The following is a 21454-nucleotide window of genomic DNA, read 5'->3' on the forward strand; positions in this document are numbered from 1 at the left end:
ATAGTTTTGCTGGAATCGCGGGCAGCTGGCATTGAAGACATCGGCAGGCTTACGCTGGTTCCAGCAGCCTTCCCTTCCCTCGTTGCAAGTCGGATGATGGCTCCGCCCTCTTCTGACGTATTTCCTGTTTCTACGAGGGCGGAGCCATCATCCGACTTGCAACGAGGGAAAGGAAGGCTGCTGGAACCGGCGTAAGCCTGCCGATGTCTTCAATGCCGGCTGCCCGCGATTCCAGCAAAACTGTAATATTTAAAGGTACGGCGGGCGCGGCGGGGCAGTGGCGGGCTGGGGAGGCAGATGCGGGATCGGAGCTCAGCCTGCTCCCTCCGCTCCGCTGCCTCCACTGCTGGGTGGGCCTGAAACAAAACTGGGTGGGCCTGGGCCCACCCAGGCCCACCCGTGGCTACGCCCCTGCTACTACTACTACTTATTTCTATAGCGTTACTAGACATACACAATGCAGTACACTTGAACATGAAGAGACAGTCCCTGCTCGAAAGAGCGTACAATCTAATTAGGATAGTCAAACAGGACAAATAATTCCTAAGGTGGGAATGATAAAATATGGGTACTGAACAAGTGAGTAAGGGTTAGGAGTTAAAAGCAGCATCAAAAAGGTGGGCTTCTAACCTAGATTTGAAGATGGCCAGAGATGGAGCTTGACGGACCAACTCAAGAAGTTGCATTAGTAATCTTTCTTCCATGGCAGCCAGCATTACAGTACAGGATCACCTGTGTCCAGTAATAATTAGCCATGCGCAGATATTTGATCATGACTGTTTTATATTTTCTGTTGAGTTAATCTAGAATATGTGCACAGGCAGTGATTGATTTTTCTGTATTTGCAGATCCCCTTCCCACCTCCATGTCCCCACCAAATTCTTGCCCCTGGCACTTCATAGTCACAGTACACCTCTCAGCCGCAGGCAATGGTCTGTGGCAGCACCAACTTCTTGCTTCATTCCCTGGACCCTCTTTATTGTTATCCCATTCAAGGCCTGATGATGCTTCCTGCTGCTTCTCAGTTCTGATCTGTTAGCTGCATAACACAGACCATTGTGCCCCCTTTCCCCCACTTCATCCCAGGGGCGTAGCCAGCCTTCCGTGGGGGAGGGGTCCAGAGCCCGGGGGAGGGGCACATTTTAGCCCTCCCCCCGGCGCCGCTAGCCCTCCCTCCGGCGCCGCCCCCCCTCCCCCTACCGCCGCGAACCCACCGCCGCTGCAGCCTACCTTTACTTTTGCTGGCGGGGGATCCCACTCCCCGCCAGCCGACATTTTCTTCTCAGTCGCGTCCTGCTCTTCCTGCAGGACGTCAGCAAACAAATTAAAGAGCAGGAAGGACTGAGAAGACGTCGGCTGGCGGGGAGTGGGATCCCCCGCCAGCAAAAGTAAAGGTAGGCGGGGGCGGGTTCGCCGGGAGGGGGGGTCCGGGGGTGAATCTGCGGGGGCCCCGGCCCCCTCAGGCCCCACGTAGCTACGCCACTGCTTCATCCTGGTCCCAGCCAGCCATCCAACTCTGATGCATGGCTGCTGCAAGTTGCTCACACCTAGTGCTGCTACTCTCTCAATCAAATACCTTTGCTGCCTTGACTTGCCCCCTTTTTTGCCCTTGTGCATCATGGATTTGAAATGCTACCTTTCTATGGTACAATGAAAGCGGTTTACATATTATATATCCAGGTACTTTCTCTATCCCTAGTGGGCTCAGTACTCACAGTCTTAATTTATTTTCCTATCTGCCACATGTAGCTTGGGGTTTCCTTTGTCTGTAGCTGCAATTGCATACAACTGGCTAACATAACTTGTTTTAATGGTGCCTCTCCCTTCCCAGTCACCTGTGATCTTAATAAAGCTTTTTCAGCTGCACAGCCGACTTGTGATTGCAAGGCAGAGGGCCATGTTTACCAAAGGCATGTTCAGTTTGTCCTGGCAGAAAAATAAGCAGGGATAGCTGTAGGGCAAGTGGCGTCCGATGGAAGCACAGTGCCGACTTCTCAAGTGTTCACATGGTCTAAGGGAGTTCTGGTGGAGGATGTCTTCAGCTGTTGGGGCTTGGAGATCTGTGTGCTGCCTCGGGGTGGGCCTGAATCCAGAGTGGGTGTGCTCCTGCCCACTCATGGCTTCGTCACTAAGTCCGCCTTATCGCACTCTCTGTGTTCAGAAGTGGATCAAGGCTTGATACTTAAATAGGGTCATTTTGCTTTTGTAGTCAAAAGTGAGTGTGTTCCTGGAGGCTGCACAAGTTACCCTTAGGAGGATTGTTTTCCTATCCCTGAAACAATCGCTGGAGCGTTCTTTGTGAAATCATTAGGGCTTCTGATTGCAGACTTTAATCAATAAATACGACAAAAAACACCCAAAATACTATAAGACTTTACTGGATAAACACTAGAAAAATGCCATGTCCCCTAGTATTCTGCCAGCGTCACCCCTCCTGTGTTTTTTTTGTATCTTCCACTCAGTTTTTGTGCCTTTTCTTCACTCAGAGCTCCTCAATGGCACAAATACTTATATTTTGATTCCACTGGAAAGATACTGATTCCACTGGAAAAGATACTCGGCGATGTGGTGCGAAGATGCTGAAAAATGGGAAGGGGGGGAGGGGGGAATTAGCACTCTAAAAGAACTCTAGTTAAAATTTTAGGTGTTTATTTTCCAGAACAGTTATAAATACCTAAGGACAGAAGTCCTAATTATCAAGGAAATAAGGTTGTAAGTATTTTTAAGTCCTTTTCATTTGGGGATCTGTTTACAAAGCAGCACTAGCGGCTGCCCATTCAAAGTGAATGGGCCATGTCAAAACTAGCGCATGGACATCCGCTAGCGCTGCTTTAGTAAACCGGAGCATTGGTGTCTTTTCTTATAGATAAAAATGTGTGGTTTGCATTTCTGTGCCTGAGGATTTGATGATTTCTGGGTGGTGTATTGAGATATGATTCCATGGTTAACACAATTTTTTTTTTTTTAATTTCTGTTTTTGATCCCTACTCTTCTTAATGTGGGGATTGATAAATTGTTTATTTCTGGTTTTGAAATGAAGATTTTTGCTACCTGTTGAGTTTCTCTGCTCTGGGTGTATAATCTTTATTATGGAATTTGTTTATTTGTAAAGGCAAAAAATCTAAATAAAAACAAAACACAACTTCTTGTTTAAACTTTCTAGTGCAAGTGTATTCACCTCTGGTCCTGAAGGACCTTAGACTATTTTGATGTGCTAGCATGCATTCAAAGCAGTGGCATAGCCAGACAGCCAATTTTGGGTAGGTCTGAGCCCAGAGTGGGTAGGCACTACATTTTCTCTGTGCCCTTCTCCCTCCCTCCCTCCGTCCACTCTCCACCTGGCGCCTCCCAACTCAAAATATAAATACTTTAACTGATGAGGATCCCCAGGCTCTGTCAGGTGAAGATTTCCTCCGAAGATGGCCAGGATTTCCTTTTACCAAGCTTGGCAGGCAGCAGCAGCAACTCCTTGAGCCTCTGATGCTGGCACTCCAATCATGCTTAGTTGTTAGCGTCATCATCCTTGAGCCACCATCTCTCAAGTTTTTAGTAGAAGGGAGTTTTGGCCGCCTTCAGAGGAGTTTCTCAGTTGATGGGGCATGGAGAATCCCCACCAACTACAACAAGGTCAGAACTGGTGTTAAATATGCTAGGGCCCTGGGAAGAAAATAAAGAACCCCCTCCTCCCCCCCCCCCCCCCCAGTTCCCTCTCGTCCCTGCCTTCCCTCCTTTTCCCACCTACCATTACAATCACACTGACAAACACTCACCAAATACAGAACAAGGGATCGCAAATTAGAAATAAAAATATATAGACAAAAATTGAACTCGGAACCTCAGCATACACTGCAAGTGGAGAAATAAAAACAGAAATGTATTTCCTTTCCTACTGAACACAATAAAAATACATCCACTATGCACAATTTTTATGTTAACATAAATTTCAGTGAATACCTTTTTTTAATGCCTTCTCTATCTTTGTTGTCCGGACATTTTATTTTTCCATCATGTTGGTTCCAGTTTCTCTTTTGTGCTTTCCTGTCTTCCTTCTGCTAATTCTTCAAGTGGTTGCTGTCCTTTTGTCTTTTCTCCTGTCTCGCTCCATTCTTTTACTACATGCCTCTGACATATTGATCTTTCCATTTTAGCTCTTTTCTCCTTTCTTTTTCTTTTCTGCTTCTGTCCACTTGTATTTCACCCTCTTTCTAACCCCTTTCCTTCTTTGTACCTTTCAGATACCTGTCAAATTTCCATCTTCTTTTTTCAGCCATTTTCTCTCCTATTCCCCATCTCACTTCTTTCCCAGCCTTCCAATCCCTTCTATCTTCAATCTACTCCACATTACCATATCTTTCCCCTTGTAATCACTATCCTCCTCTCATTCATTTCCTTGCCACCCACACCCCTCTGCCTCTCCCACATGGTTCTACCATTCCCAGTGTCTCGCTCTTTCTCCCCTCCTCACCCACGTAGCCTGACCTCCCTCTCCCTCTCCTTTCCACTCTGCCTCTCCCCTGTGGTCCAGCATTTCTTGTTTTCTTCCCTCCCACCCATAGTCCAACATCTCTCCCTCACTTCCTTCTGCCCCTGGATCCAACATCTCCCTCCTTCTCCCTCCACCCTCATGTCCAACATCACTCCCTCTGTTTTTCCTCTTTCCTCTCTCCCATTGTCCACCATCTCTCTTGGTGTCATAATGAGCCCAAAAAAGTTAGTAAAATGCAAAAATGACTCCAAATATGTCTGTATTTGCATAGAAGATGTAAACTGCTTATCAAAAAGTGCAATTTCAGCAGCCTCGACCAAACTTTCAGAGGTGTCTAACTAGCAGAACCCTTCTGATGTGCAGCATGTTTTGGGGGTCTTTTCGAGCTGGTATTTCCTTCTTTCTCCTCTACTTCCAGCAAAATCAGAGCCAGGTCTGGGATCTGGCACCACGATCCTTCATTCAGATTCACAGTTCCCCAAGGGTTTTTAATAGAGCCACTCTTTCTGTTTCTGATCTGATTTATTCAAGCAGTTTCTAAGCCTGTGATCTAAATCCAGCCACCAGATGTCACCCTTAACCATGGCTACAGCCTCCTTTCCCCCACCCCAGCTCTAGGTGCAGAAGGCCTTATTCAGGAATCAAATAACAGATGGGAAAGGGGTGGGATTTGATATACTGCGTTTCGGTGGTACAGTTTTTAAAATTTTCATTTTTATTAGCATTACTTTTTTAATAACCATGCAACCTGCTATTTAGTCCTTTCTGTTGATACTTTTGGAAATTTTACCTGTTGGCTATGTTTAGATGAGCTGTTTTTTTGAATCTGTTTGGAATACTGTTTTCTTTAGATCTACCCTATAATGCTCTGATAATTCTGTACAACAACTTGTACAGAATTATCAGAGCATTATAGGGTAGATCTAAAGAAAACAGTATTCCAAACAGATTCCAAAAAAGAGCTCATCTAAACATAGCCAACAGGTAAAATTTCCAAAAGTATCAATAGAAAGGACTAAATAGCAGATTGTAGTTCCCAGAATCAATTCACAGCATGATAATGTTGGTAAATGTGGGTCTAATTGAGGAGTTATAGGCAACTTATTAGCAGTCAGAAATGTAGACAAGCGAGACAGTTTACATATTATATACAGGTACTTTTTTCTGTCCCTAGTGGACTCAGTCTTAATGTGTTGATTTTGTTTTTTTTTTTTGTACCAACTTGCTCAGGGTCACAAGGCGTTGCAGTGAGAATCAAACCCAATTCCCCTGGTCTTAGGCCGCTGCACTAACCATTAGGGGGTCTTTCCCATGGTGACATACTGGACTGCCATTGCTAGGCCACACATAGGATCCAGGCACGTTAGTAACCCAGTTAACGTAGATTATACTTGACTTCAGCATTTGACACTACGAGAATTTGGAGAGATAACTCATAGCTGATTGTGTAGTAGATCCGAGATTGGCAGTTTCTATAGTTAGAACTGGTGTACATGCCGTAGCTGTACCATGTTTATTTACACATAGATGTCATATACTCCAGACACATTTCTTCACCAACATCCTATAAGAAGCCTGACTCAGGCGTAATAGGCTGAAACACAGCCCTTGTCAAGCCTTGGATATTAATAAACAGCTGCTATTTTTTAACATCATCTGGTTATTCTAGTCGCCTTCGCTGTGTTTCTGTCAGCAACCCAGTTATCCTCATAAATTGAGATTAGGAGATGTTAATGCGTTTTCCCCAAGGCTAAAGTTCTCTTTCCTGTATAATATAATTGGCATCTTGTTACATGTTAAGATGCAGGATATACAAATTAAGATTTGCAGGTTCCTCCTCGCTCTGTTATATTTCTTTACTTGAGAGTTTTAAAGTTGTGGTGTAGGAAAATCTGAAGACAGTAAGAACCATTGCCAGCTTTTAAGAACGTATTGGTGTGTTGTAGGTTCTGATCATATCCGTGAGAAAGATGGATTGTGGGCTGTCCTCGCTTGGCTGTCAATCGTTGCTACTCGTAAGCAGAGTGTTGAGGACATCCTGAAAGATCACTGGCAAAAGTATGGACGGAATTTCTTTACAAGGTATGAAATGGCAAAACACTGCTCATAGACATAGAGCAGGAAAAGGCTCTTGATCTAAAGTACCCCAAGTAAATGCTTGACATTCATCAGCCTGTTTTTTATTATTTTAATCTATTTTATTTTCTCATTTCTATTACGGTAGAAACCTGCGTAATTTAAAACAGAAACATGTAAGTCACTACTAGAGACAGGTAATCACTCAGATAGCAATTATTATGGACATATTAGCTAGGGATAAAAGAGTACCACTATGTTGACCCTTGAGTCCTAGCTAGGCTGTCCACAAAAGGAATAATGCCAAAGTGGAAATATATTATTTATTATATATAAAAATAGCAACCAAAAATATACGTAGTACAAAATACTGATGAATACATCAATAGATATTTGAATATATCTATTTAATTGCACAACTACATTATTATCCTAAGAAGAGATTACCAACTCAGCAGCTACATTAGACCATGTACCTGAGAAATAACCAGTCCTTCTCTAGCAAAAACACAGATCTCTAACAAAGGTTCCCTGACTGTAGAAGGAAGTCTGTTTTCTCTCACCCTCAGTGGTCTGCAGTGACAGCTCCAGAAGGGGTTTAGACTTGATTCCTCTTCAGGGCTCCAGCTAACTACTGGCAGCAAGCCCCTGTAATCCTGTCTTAGATGTGGTCCTGTCCAGCACAGGTAGTATATACTCAGTCTTTGGGAAGCCACAGAGCTGCTTCTGAACGTGATCTTATGCTGCACTTAGCACAAAGAATTACATTTCACAGTTGTTTGGGCAATTCAGTCTCCCTCCTCCAAGAGAGATGCATACACCATGAGATTTTCTTCTCTTCTCTTTTGTTTTCTTTCTCTCTCCCTCAAGTCCAGGGTTGGCACTGCCCTCTGGGTCTAGGTGACAATCAAGGACCAATCATGAACCATTTACCCCTGTCCAGCAGGTCTTTTATCTACGGTCGTCACAATTAGACCTTAGTGGGCTTCCATCAAGGACATCTTATCAGTAGTAGTCTCACAGTTCCAAACTCCCTTCCATGGTTCAGAGATAATACCAGAGACTCTGTCTCTGTGATACTCTTTCCCACAAAGCTTCCCAATATATAAACTGGAAGGCAAGAATGAGTAAACATGTCCTTGAATGAAGTCATTAGCACAGCTGTGCCAGGAAATACAGAATCCTCCATGTTGGTTTTCTTGCAGAAAAGATGATTCATGTTGTAACCAGGCTTCAGGCTGCAGAATACATACTGGCTCAGAAAAAATGGTTCAGGCCTAACCAGGTCTTAGACCAGCAAAAGTGAGATCCAGAGAAACACCCCTACAGCTTCACCCCCCCCCCCCCCCCCCAAGGTGGAATAACTACAAGGGAGTCCATTCCATCTCCAAACATATATAAAAATCAGCAACCTCTCTCATGTTCCTGTAACACCACAGGCTCTTCAGTTCATACTGCATTATATACTGACTTACCCACTAATAAAGACAGTCTGCAGGGAAAAAAAATGTTTAGCTGTTTCTTAAACAGTGGAGGAGTGGCCTAGTGATTAGGGTGGTGGACTTTGGTCCTGAGGAACTGAGTTCGATTCCCACTTCAGGCACAGGCAGCTCCTTGTGACTCTGGGCAAGTCACCTAACCCTCCATTGCCCCATGTAAGCCACATTGAGCCTGCCATGAGTGGGAAAGCGTGGGTTACAAATGTAACAAAAATAAAATAGATACTACTGGAGATTCTACATGGAATGTTGCTACTATTGGAGATTCTACATGGAATGTTGCTACTATTGGAGATTCTACATGGAATGTTACTAGTCCACTAGCAACATTCCATGTAGAAGGCTGCGCAGGCTTCTGTTTCTGTGAGTCTGACGTCCTGCACATACGTGCAGGACGTCAGACTCACAGAAGCAGAAGCCTGCGCGGCCACTTTGGTGGAATAGCAACATTGCATGTAGAATCTCAAATAGTAGCAACAGTGGAGGAGTGGCCTAGTGGTTAGGGTGGTGGACTTAGGTCCTGGGGAACTGAGGAACTGAGTTCGATTCCCGGCCCAGGCAGCTCCTTGTGACTTTGGGCAAGTCACTTAACCCTCCATTGCCTGCCGCATTGAGCCTGCCATGAGTGGGAAAAAGTGCGGGGTACAAATAAAAAATAAAATAAAATAAAAAATAAAAATAAACCTAAAGATGTCAGTGACCAGACACACATTCACTGGCAGCTTATTCCTCAGCAGAGGGCTCGCAATAGAGAAAGCAGCTTCCCTCATATCAGCAAAGTATAACCTCGCCAAGGACAGAAGAGAAAATTGTATTGTCTCAGGAGAGCTGGTAGATTTCAGTACCTGGGTCATATGTAATAGGGAAGCACCATTTAGAGGTCTATGAATAAGAGTCAAGATCTTGAACCTGATCCTACACTGAATAGAGAGCCAGAGTAGACTAATGAAAGAGGAGTAATCTGCTAATATCTAGATAGCCCCAATCACTTATCTGGCTGCTGCATTTGGTATGGCTTGAAGTACCAGTAATATGCCCAGGAAGAGAGCATTACAGTAATCTAACTTTTATTTATTTATTTATTTATTTATTTGTAGCATTTGTATCCCATATTTTCCCACCAATTTGCAGGCTCAATGTGGCTTACATTTGCCGTAATTGCGGTTGCCATTTCCGGGTAACAGAATTACAAATGGTATTGTGTTAAGGTGCATACATACATGGTAACATACATGGAACATGGCATAAATGGAACAGATCATGGTATATATATATATATATATATATATATATATATATATATATATATATATATATATATACCATGTGCATACATACGTGTTAAAGAAAAATAAATTAAGTTGGATTGTAACATACATTAGGTCATTGATTATAGAGAGTCCCTATTCAGCATAAGGTTGAAGTGGTAGTGCTTGATCATAAATATCAAAGAGGTTAATCAGTCATGAGATAAAAGATCGGTTATGTATAGATCGTGTATAGCGTTGTTATTTAGTATTTCAGATGGATGTTTATGGTATGCCTTCTTGAAAAGATCAGTTTTCAGTAGCCTTCGGAAGATGGTTAGGTCTTGCGTTGTTTTTATGGCCTTCGGTAGTGCATTCCATAGCTGCGTGCAGATGTATGAGAAACTGGTCGTGTATGTGGATTTATATTTTAGCCCTTTACAGTTAGGATAGTGGAGATTGAGGAATGTGCGTGATGATCTTTTCGCATTCCTAATAGGCAAATCTATAAGGTCTGACATATAGGTCGGGGCTTCCCCGCGAACGATTTTGTGGACCAGGGTGCAAACTTAAAACGCTCATGATATTTTCACTAAATCATCTCCCCCCCTCCACTAAATCTGACTGTTATCCCCACCGCTGCTCAGTGTTCAAGCATGCAGAGCGGCATGAAATAAATTAAGGCTGTCCAACTTCAGTCCTTGAGGGCTACAGTCTAGTCAGGTTTTCAGGCTTTTCACAATAAATATGCATGAGATCTATTTGCATGCACTGCCTCCATTGTATACACACTGATCTCATGCGTATTCATTGGGGAAAGCCTGAAAACCCAACCTGATGAGGGTCAAAGTTTTAGAAATCCCTGAAATATGTTCCTGCTGCTGAATCTTTGAACAAAAGTATCCAGCTGCCGGAGAGTTTGCATTCTCCATTAGGTGGCAGCATATATCTGACGTGAAGTCATGGGTGCATTAGGAATGCTCACAGAGAATTGTCTTAATAAATAAAAATTAATAAAGAGGAAAATAAGAGATCTTGCTTATTGGACTGTTTTGTGTTTCTAATTATTGCCTTTATTTATTTATTTATTTATAAGCATTTACATTTTTACAAATGATAAAACAACTTGCCGGAAATACAGAGAAAGTAATATATAGGAATTATTTCAGTTAGGTAATTCTATTCTCTTCCTTAGACCACTAAATAGGGAGAGTGAAACAAGACAAGGAGATCAATTAAACAGTAAAAAGAAAAAAATTAACCTGATTATCCCCAGATATTACTTGTATAATTCATTATTCCACATTGATCATCTGGTTGCCTTCTTCAAGGCCAATACGGTATATAGTCAAATCATTTCATTGAAAACATACTTATTGTCCAATATTAGTTAGAAATAATACATCTGATTACATTCTTTCTCTTTTAAAAACCAGAAGTTATTTAACAATACATATACTTAAGTCTCTAATTCAAATCCCACTGATTAAAGTAATCCCAGTTTTCACAGTATTTATTGCCTTTTAAGCAGACTAAAATGAAAATGAGCAACATTCACTACTTTATCCATATAATTATGTAGCAGAGAAGTTCTCCAAAGTACTAAAATCTGTAATTGCTAAGTAGAAATTGAGTTTGGCTCTGCCCATATAGAACCTTCTGGCCTTTAAAGGGCTGGGGATTTAAGGGACAAGAATGAAACTGCTCACACTGGGCACACTTTAACCCATGGAATTTGCATAATTTGAGCTAAATTATGCACATGTTTTTTCTTTGTTGTTGCTGGTACATAGTAGCCATAGTATTTGGTTTGTTTTGTTTTTTGGAAGGGAGGAGAGTAGAAATTTCAGAAGGGAAATAACCCACACAATAGCTGAGAATGCAATTTCTACACGTTACTTTCCTTCATTGACATAACATTATACGGTCGGGAAATCTTGAGTGTTTGTATGTAAATCCTGTTGTACTGCAGAGCTTTGTTTTTTTTCTTATTTATTTAGTTGACCTGGCATTGTTTCTGTTGCTCTTTTTCTCTCCAGCTCAATAGGAGCCAGGCTGAGATTTGGAAGCATGAGCCTTCACTTGCTCCACCACCTGGGGATTTTTTTTTCCCCTGTACTTTTATAGTTCCGCTTTCCCCCAAACAGGTGGTTCATTGTGGCCCATGATTATTAAGTTTCAAAGGAAGTTAGGCTACTTGGCCTACAATGGTTACTACAACTTCAACCAGTGGCCTCCCCAGGCCAGTGGCTGTGAATATGGATTTCAAGGGAAACCCAACCTGACCAATCCAGGGAACAGAAGCTCTTACCCAATTGAACCACATACTTTCTTTATGATAGTAAACAGCATTTACCATCGGAACCACCAGGCTGACCAGAAATTTGCTTTTAAAATGATCATTCTTGATGCCTCGTGAAATCTTAACTAGAGCAGAAAGTACTACCCCAAACCAAATCAGTGTTTCCCAAAGCTACAATGAACGTGCGTAAGAGAAATTGGTAAGGGAACCGCAGGAGCGACAGACTGTGATCCACTATGTGATAAAGAGCAGAGCAAAGGAGTAGTGTGACCAGCAGGAACAACAGGACGACAAAGTGATGAAAGAAAAAAAACCTTTATTGATAATGCCCGACAGGGCACCGTGTTTCGGCCAAGTGCCTGCCTCAGGGGCCTTTGTATGGAGAAGGTATCTAATATGAATGAATGGACTTGGTTGTGTAGAACACTGGTGTCTTGAAAAAGAGGCTCAGTATTTGGCGTAGATGAAACGCTGGGATTCCGCGATCACAGGAGAAATTGCACACAACAGAGGCAGTGCATGAAAATCTTTATTATAGAGATATCCTGAAAACCTGACTGGGGATCCTTTTAAAACAGATGGGAACTATTGTTCTAGATGACCTCACAAAAGCCCTAAAAATGTAGTGAATAACCCATACAGGGTTTCTATTTCTAAGTGAGAGTAGAAGACAAGCCGCTTACCAACGTTTGCAAAGATCAAAGTGTGATTATTCTCTCACGGACACACACAAACCTCCAGATTCTGTAAACAGTGACTAAAGTTGCGCGTACAAATCAGTCCACATAACCAATTAACGCACTCAACTTAATTGCTTAACAAGCCATTTGGCACCAGTAATAGGCTGCTAACCAATTATTGGTGTTAATTGGCCTTAATTAGGATTTACATACATATCGTATTCTGTAACAATCCGCACATGAATCCTAATGCATGTAAATTTTGGGGGGTGTGACTGGGGCATTTCAGGGGCGTTCCAAAATTTTATATACGTAAATATAGAATTCTGCTGAACTGTTCCTAATTTAGGCGCTGGCACTTACACCTGCTTTTAGCGTAATTGCCGGCACCTAAAGTTAGGCACGGATTATACCCTAAGTGTAAAATTTTGGGTGCTGATTTTTAGGCATCACTTACAGAATTTACCCAGAAATGTGGCCCGTATTGCACCTGCTGATAAGAGATCACTGGGAGCCCATAAAAATCATACCAAATTTCCCGTACTTTTGAAATCATAACTTGAAATTACAAGAGGTTTCCAGCTTTCAATGGAAAAAGGCTTGATAGACAAATATCAGTGGTTTTAAGGGTATTGTCTGTCCTGTTCTGTCGGCTGTAGGTATGACTATGAGGAAGTGGATGCCGATGCAGCTGGCAAGATGATGAAGGACCTTGAGACCATGATGTTCGATCGCGCCTTCATAGGGCAGCAGTTTGCCGTCGGTGACAAAGTTTATACTGTGGAAAAAGCTGACAACTTTGAGTATAGTGATCCTGTAGATGGAAGCATTTCAAGGAACCAGGTGGGAATATGCATATCCTTATAATCATTAGGGGAGGGGGGATGCAGCCCAAAAATGTTCCTTTCATGTCATTTCTTATTGTGTTCACAGGACTTTATTTTGTTGTTGGGGGGGAGGGAGGGTTCTACTGGGGTTACATTGGAAAGATGGCGCACACATTGTCAGGAGGGACTGCATCCTCTTTCCAGAAGAGTGAACATTATTAATATATGTTAAAAAGAAAATGAACAACTTATGGGCAACTGCTCCATTTTCTGTTCTGACGTCCCTCACAGTGTCCTCAAAACAGTTTTCGCTGTACATCTGCAGACTGTTGTAGTGTGTATATTTATTTATTTATTTATTTGTAGCATTTATACCCCGCTCTTTCCCGCTCGATGGCAGGTTCAGTGCGGCTTACAATGTACGGGTACAAAGTATCTCAGAGATAATACAATGTATGGGTACAAAGTGTCATAGAGATAACACAATGTGTGGTTACAAAGTATCACAGGGATGACACAATGAAGTGGTACAGAGTACCTCAGAGATAATACAATTGTGTAGAGAAGGACAAGAGGGAGATAACACAATTGTATAGAGAAGGACAACAGGGAGAGATGTGGGGGGTAGGATTGAGGTATGTTAATGTTAGTGGTGTGGATTAGGTTCATAAATTAAGTTGGGTCGTTTGGGTTGGCTTGTTTGAAGAGGTGTGTTTTCAGCAGCTTTCAGAAGGGTAAATGTTCATTGGTTGTTCTGATGTGTCTTGGTATGGCGTTCCAGAGTTGACTGCCTATAACGGAGAAGTTGGATGCGTAGTAAGTTTTGTATTTGAGACCTTTGCAATTGGGAAAGTGTAGATTGAGATATATTCGAGAAAATTTGGACCCGTTCCTGGCTGGAAGGCCGATTAGGTTGGTCATGTAATTTGGAGATTCTCCGTGAAGGATCTTATGGATCAAAGTGTGTACTTTGAAGTTTATTCGTTCTTTGATAAGGAGCCAGTGGAGTTTTTCACGGAGTGGTGTTGCACTTTCAAATCGTGATTTACCAAAAATAAGTCTGTTTTGTTTTGGGCGGTTTGGAGTTTTTTCAGGATTTGGGCTTTACAACCAATGAAGATGCTGTTGCAGTAGTCAGCGTGGGTGAGTACTGTGGATTGTGTAGTTAAGTACAATAGGTTTTCTCCTGTTCTGGAGGGCTCACAGTACCATATAAAGAACTTAAAGTGGGATTTGTACCTGGGTGCTGTTAACGTCAACCGCACTGACCAGTAGGCTGCCCCCTGCTATGCAGGGATGTCCATGTGGATACTTATTGAGTAATTTACTAAGTTCTTCCAAAGTAACTAGGCGTGGTAATCACTTACTTTTGGCCTTTCCATCTGTTAGACATGTGACGCTTAAAACACTTTTCTTTCTTTTATGTATCTTGCTGTGCATTTATCGTCCTATAGAAATTCATTCTTTAATAAATTATTTTTCCTTTTGTAATATAGTGAAGACTTATTTCTAACTCTTTTTGTTAAGAAGTAGTTTTGAACAGTTTTTTTTCTAATTCCTGATAAAATGTATCAGCATCTTTTGTATCCCGCTCAGAACCTCAGTTGAGGGATTTGGCAGGTTATAAATCCATTTTAACATAACACAAATGCTGCCAGACAGAAGTTCTCGTCCCTGGTTTTTTTGCTGTTCTTAATCTGGACGTTTTGTTTTGGAATATGGCTGTTCATTTTGGATGCTTTCAGTTCATGGACATCCTTCTCACATATTTTCGAACAGATGGGCATTTTATTGGGCGTATTATGCTGTATATTTTGTTTGTTTTGTTGCACTTAGGTGTCATTTTGAAAATGCCCCTCAATGCTTATTAGGTAATAACTAGATGGTACTACAGTCTAAAGAGACCAAAAGCAATGTTCCTGGAATTGCTTTTGATTATGTACTGGTGCTGTGGGACTGAACAAGACAACTTTCTGTCGTATTTTGGTGGTCCTGTGAGAAGACACAATAGTACTCGACAGAGGTTACTCAATGAATGACTTTGGGGTTGGAGGGGAGGAGGGAGGCAGTTCCTTAAGGATCCCAAATGGTGTTTGTTGGGGTTGAGTAATAAAAAAGGACGTAAATGGCACGTGTCTAGCTGTAGTGAGAAGCAAAATTGCGGCTAAGTGCAATTGACAGACTACATTCTTCGTTTATGTATAGGAGGAGAGATGGTGCAGTTAATAGATCAGAGATTGGGACATTGACCCATCACATGAAGAATGTTCCCAACTATCTATAATAGTTACAGTGGGTAGAGAATAGGAGGGGGATGGATATGAGTCTGGGAGCTTGTTGAAGAGCCAGCAGTATGTTCCTTTGTAGGGTTCAGTAGGGTTGGGGGTGATCTTAGGATGAGGGATGTGGGTGAGAGAGTTTAAGGGTTCAGGAAGGTGGAACGTTCTAGTTCTTAGTTGTACAAATCATTATTCTTGTGGTTGACTTGTTTTTTTTTATATTGCGTTACTTTTTTCTGTCAATAGATATGTTATTGAAAAAGAAAATAACTAAGGGGTAATATTCAGCCCACTATAACATTAGAAGCACTAAAGTCCAGTATGGCCCAGTCCCACATTGGTTCCATTACCAACTGGTAGAACAGCTTTCCCTTTAGAGGGGCAATAGAGGGTTAAGTGACTTGCCCAGAGCCACAAGGAGCTGCAGTGGAAAAATAAATAACATCACGATTAAAATTTTAATTGAAATGCAGCCCTAATGTAAATACATTTTCCATTCTGTCTTTTTAGATTGATCCACTAAGACAAATAAATAAAGCTTTAGATCTATAAAGAAAAAGGTTACAGTAGAGGAAGTGGAGAACGCAAGGCAGAAGTAAACGGTATCAACAACTTATAAATGCCAGGATAATCCCACACACCCTGAGGTCAGTCACAATTCTGACCCATAAGCCTCACAAAAAAAAGCCAAGCTTTTAGCAGTTTCTTAAATGTATTGGTGCATCCTCATTCCAAGCAGATAAAGTAAATGTTGCTGTTAACTACACATGTATTAGGTTCCTCCATAAAAAGGTAACTCTGAAGAGTAATTTCCCCCCCCCCCCCAACTTACCCATCCTTGTAAAGAGCTGTAATGTAGAGCTTTGAAAACAAACACCCAACAGTATAATCCAACCCACAATTTACGTGTGTATTTGAACAAGATCTTGCTTAGCTCAGTTTTCACCCAACAGATGAGGGGATTGTAAGTCTGAAAAGCCAGTCCTGCATGTATTAAGTTTCTCCAATAAAGAGGTGTCCTCGATAACTTATTTATTCACTCTTTATTTCTATATAAACACATTTTGAGCAAGTGTTGACATAGTGATGTCCTGTTTAGAAGTCACCAGTCTAGTCAGGATCCCCAGTTGCTGAATTTCCAGATACTCCTGTGGCGGAAATCAAATAAATGGGACTGTGCAAAGAACAATGCATGTGTGCTAGAAGTTTGCCAATTCCAATAGCATAATCTGTCTTGTTAGAGAGGATGTGGGGCAGCGCGGTTGTAGGTTTTGCAACAGCTGCAAACTGCTGGAGGAAAAGGCCCATAGTAGTCTTTTCAAACTTGGGTATTCGTGATGGCTTTTCAGCTCTTGATCCTCAGTGGATTTAGGTTTTAACTTTCTGCCTTGCAGAAAAAAATGGATTACCACGTGTGGGAAAAGAAACGCCACCAGAAAATGTTCTGAGGTTGCTGGTGGATTTATATGCTGGTACAACTAATTCTAAGGCATGTTAGAGCTTTTGAATCCATAAGTCTTACTGGTTGCTGTGCTTAAACATGGTCCCACAATATAACAGTAACTGTATGACAAACTGAAGTGATACTCCCAGCGATGCTGCTTGCAGAAATGATCTCACATGTCAATGTGTTTTATACCAAGCAAGAGCAATGTGTGGAAAAATATTGGAAACACTTTAGCCGATAAACTTAAGAACTAGATGCTCTTGGGAGTTAAATCATCCTCATGTAAGCAGCACAAATTGATTTCTTTTTGTTTCAATGAAGTTTTTTCTTTTTTAATTATACATTTTTATTAAAGGTTTCATAACGAGAGAAAAACATGACATGCCAAGAAAAGCATCAAGTTGTCACAACTGGAGAATTCTACCACATATGGGTATAAGTGCCTTCCTGCCCACAACCCCACCAACAGCTAGCCAAGGCATTAGGGAACATTTTACTCAAATGGACAGGTGTTGGATACTATCTAAACAATACCTTCCACTCAGTTTCTTTGACATTAGCAGATATAGATACCTCAGAGACTATACCCAGTTCCTTCTTCCATTCAATCATATAAGGTAGCTTATAGAAACCCTCTCCTCATTAAAATGCCATAGATGTTAGAAATCAACCCCTTGCCTTGAAGTGGGTCAACAAAGCTGTTCTAGGTCAGTTCCCTTCTCCCGTCTCAACCCACTCCAATTGCGAAAAGCAGTGTCTTATTCTGAGGTATGTATGGAACTTAGAAGACACCCCAAAGTCCCTTTGTAATTCCTGAAAGGATTTGATACACTTCTGCTCAGTTATTTGCCACAAGGTTCCTGTTCCAAACAGCTTTGTTTTAATAAAGTTTTATTGAATTTGATGACTTTGTAGCAATGACAAATGACTCTACTCAAGCATAACATTCTTCGACAGTTTTCAAGGTTACATGCACCGATGCCAAAAAGATACATTAAACCCCCCCCCCCCCCCAATACAAAGTGGTGTTTATCTCTTGGAAAACAACCCTTTGAAAGCCTTGTTTGGGATGTTACTCTGTTATCAACCTCTTTCATCTCTTTAAATGGGCAGGAGTGCTGTGAGTTTGGTACACACCTGACCAAGATCATGGCTTGTTGACAGCAAATGGGAATAATACCTTCTGTCCTTTTTTTTTTAATAGGGTCTAAGATTAATCTTTGCTGATGGCTCTCGCATCATCTTCAGGCTGAGTGGCACAGGAAGTGCGGGCGCCACCATTCGAATATACATTGACAGTTATGAGAAAGATCTCTCCAAAATATATGAAGACCCACAGGTAAGGCTGAAGCTCTTAAGTTTGCCCAAAGTAACGCACAATAAATTAGGGAAAGGAAAGTCCTCTATACATTTGAATAACTCCACATAATGTTCCCCAGTGGTCTCACCCACTCTTTTACTTGTCTTATGGTTGCTCTCAAGAGAAGGAGGAAATAGGGATAATATTTTGGGTGAGGAATCCTCAGGTTTCTAACTAGCCATGCTTTGTTCTCCTGATTGTCCACATTAAGGAACAGCTACTAGACTGTCAGTTCAAGGTGCCATAAGTTGTGTGATTAAATAGGCTTTACAGATGTAATTCTGTAACTGGGCACCCACATTTCAGTGCCACTTCTGCGTGTGAATGTACAGAATACCTGCATGTTCGCACAAAAGTGGCAGCAAAACCTTTTACACCACTCTCTAAGGGTGCTCATAAATGGCTTAGCATGTAAATGCAAATGGGGTGGAGCATGGAAAGCGCCTCTCTTATGAGAAAACAGAAAAGTAGAGAGCGCACAACAAGCTTCAACGCAGGAAGTGTTGATCAAATCACCTTTATTGCGACTGTCTTACGAGAAAACAGAAAAGTAGAGAGCGCACAACAAGGTTCAACGCAGGAAGTGTTGATCAAATCACCTTTATTGCGACTCTCTTACGAGAAAACAGAAAAGTAGACAGTGCACAACAAGGTTCAACGCAGGAAGTGTTGATCAAATCACCTTTATTGCGACTCTCTTACGAGAAAATAGAAAAGTAGAGAGTGCACAACAAGGTTCAACGCAGGAAGTGTTGATCAAATCACCTTTACTGCACCAAACAAGAGACCCGACACAAAAATCACCTTGGCACCAAAACCGCTGTTGCTACTATGACAAGGTGACTTTTTGTTAGCATTTTCGGTTTCTAGGAGATTTCATTACAAGTAATTAAGCAAGGATAACATCACCACAGGCACTGAATATTTCCTTGTCTCACTAGCAGTGTTAACTCTTGACCCCTGAGGCAGGCAGTTTCTTCTGCCGAAACACAGTCCTATGTCGGGTCTCTGTTTGGTGCAATAAAAGTGATTTGATCAACACTTCCTGCGTTAAAGCTCGTGTTGCATTCTACTTTTCTGCTTCCTTTGGACTTTTCGTAGAGATGTTTTTCCTGTTTGTTGTGGACCCTTATTACTCACACCGCTTACAGAATACTACAAGTTACACATGTCCTCTCTGCATTTAGGCACATGCAGTTAACACCAGGTCTATGGCGGGTGTAACTGCAGACAACAATGTAAGTTGCTTCAATACCCGGTTACACTAGTATTCTGTAACAGCATCTGGGCACCCAGACTGTCACCACATGGCATCAAGGCACCCTAAAGGGGAGTGGCTGCTTATAAAATTACCTCCTAAATGGCGAAACTTATAATTGTTGTCTGCACAGCATGTTTACTTATTCCCTTGTTCTGTGTTACTTTCGTTCAGGTCATGCTTTCTCCTCTTATCACCATTGCACTGAAGATTTCCAAACTTCATGAAAGAACTGGCCGTGCAGGTCCAACAGTCATCACATAAAGCACCTAAGAGGTGAACGTTGAAGCACGCTGTAGGCCTGGGCAGAAAGTCCGGGCAAAAACCCAAGTATGGGCCCCTCATCAGTCTTCCTTTACTGTGCGGTTTCCCTCCTAGAAAATGTTACAATTAAGAAAGTATCCAGAAGAGTATTTATACGCTCATTGACTTACTTCAGTACATACAATTGTTTACACTGTGTTCTTCTGGCAACATTGCCACATGGTTGTACATTTTTAGAAAGGATGCATAGTTTGACATCAACTTTCTTTGGTATCTCAAGAGCGCCACTGGAAACTACTTTTAGAGTAATATGTAGTACTCTTCAGTTATGCATCTCAAAAAAAATGTACACTGCTGTATAATAATATCTAATTCTCTCTGCAGACTCTTTTAAAGAAGAAAAAAGTAATATATATGTAAATTGAATTTTTTGCCATCGTTTATCATAATGCAGAGTCTCCCTTTCAACTCAATCGTACAAGTTGCACAGCCATGATTGGATATTAAAGACGCATAGGCTGGTGTCAAAGCTTATTGTGTCTGTGTGTTCTTGTTTCTTTTGAGGCTTGTGGTCACTAGACCAAGTTTTGCACTGAGAGAGATGCGAGAATTGTAGCTTTGAATGTATAATTTATGTCTGGAGCTGGACTGATGACCCCAGTTTGTAGGGTTGGTAGCTGACATGTCATCTGTTGGGTCGAATTTTCTGTCATTGTATCTGTAGACATGTACTATTTTAAAATTTTATTTTCTTTGTAAGAGAATTACAGTAGCACCCATGGGATGAACTGGTCCCTCTGCTCACGAGCAGACTAGCAAGTAGCAGGACTGTGTTTGAGAATAAATTGATTTTGCTACTCGGGGCAGCCAGACATGTAAGAGTGTGCTGTGTCTATTGGAAGGAGATGATGAAACCCTTCTCTTCAGTAATTCTCTTGCTCATCTGTGAAAACACTCTTCAGGTCTGCAGAACCAAAGGCGTTTCAGGGATCAGCACTGTCCGCTGATAGCGAGGCCTTTGAACTGGGGAGGAAGCCATAATGAGGCTGAGAATGATGGTTGCGCAGTGCCTCAGTTCCGTCCCCTCGCCGCTGTTAAAGGAAGAAGATTAAACACTGAAGATTAGGTCCTGCAGAAGAGAAGTCCTTTATAAGAAACATTATGAAGTCCAAAAAAATAGAACAGAGGGTGGGTGAGACCAAAAGTCAAACTGTGTAGTTACAAGCTCCATGGAAAATTTGAACCCCGGTCAGTTAATGAGCAACTTAAATGGTCTAAAACTGGTGTCAAGCCTGTTCAGAGTAATAGCATTGGAAACGTAGTTCAGGTGTTTGTGTACAGCAGCACAATTTTTGCTTTTCGTCATTGTATGTATTGTACGCAGTGCCTTATTTCTTTCCAGCACCAGCTATCAGAAGAGCTCTTACCTGCAGGAGGAGGACACCAGCCTCAGTGGCGTTCCTAGGGTGGCTGACACCCGGGGCAGATTGCCGATGCACCACCCCCCCGGGTGCAGCGCAACACCCCCTCCCGGGGTGCATTTTTACCTGCTGGGGGGGTGCCGCACGCCTGTCGGCTTCGCTCGTTCCGTGCTCCCTCTGCCCTGGAACAAGAGCATGGAACAAGCGGAGCCGACAGGCGCGCGGCACCCCCCCCCCCCCCCCCAGCGGCGTGCACCCGGGGCGGACCGCCCCCACCGCCCCTCCCCCTTGGTACGCCACTGACCAGC

The 21454-nt window shown here is 42.2% G+C and overlaps 1 protein-coding gene across 2 annotated transcripts in view; it reads left to right on the forward strand.

Annotated features, from left to right (window-relative positions):
• PGM1 (phosphoglucomutase 1) overlaps positions 1-20259 on the forward strand; it is a 76384-nt gene extending 56125 nt beyond the window's left edge. For both annotated transcript variants that reach the window (XM_030207010.1, XM_030207009.1), the window contains exons 8-11: positions 6433-6568; positions 12950-13133; positions 18048-18182; positions 19636-20259. In XM_030207010.1, the coding sequence (XP_030062870.1) occupies positions 6433-6568; positions 12950-13133; positions 18048-18182; positions 19636-19725 (545 nt within the window). In that variant the 3' untranslated portion in view covers positions 19726-20259. The remainder of the gene's footprint in view (positions 1-6432; positions 6569-12949; positions 13134-18047; positions 18183-19635) is intronic.
• Positions 20260-21454: the final 1195 nt, after the last annotated feature.

The sequence above is a fragment of the Microcaecilia unicolor genome, chromosome 6 (genome assembly GCF_901765095.1).
Source record: "Microcaecilia unicolor chromosome 6, aMicUni1.1, whole genome shotgun sequence".
NCBI lineage: Eukaryota > Metazoa > Chordata > Amphibia > Gymnophiona > Siphonopidae > Microcaecilia > Microcaecilia unicolor.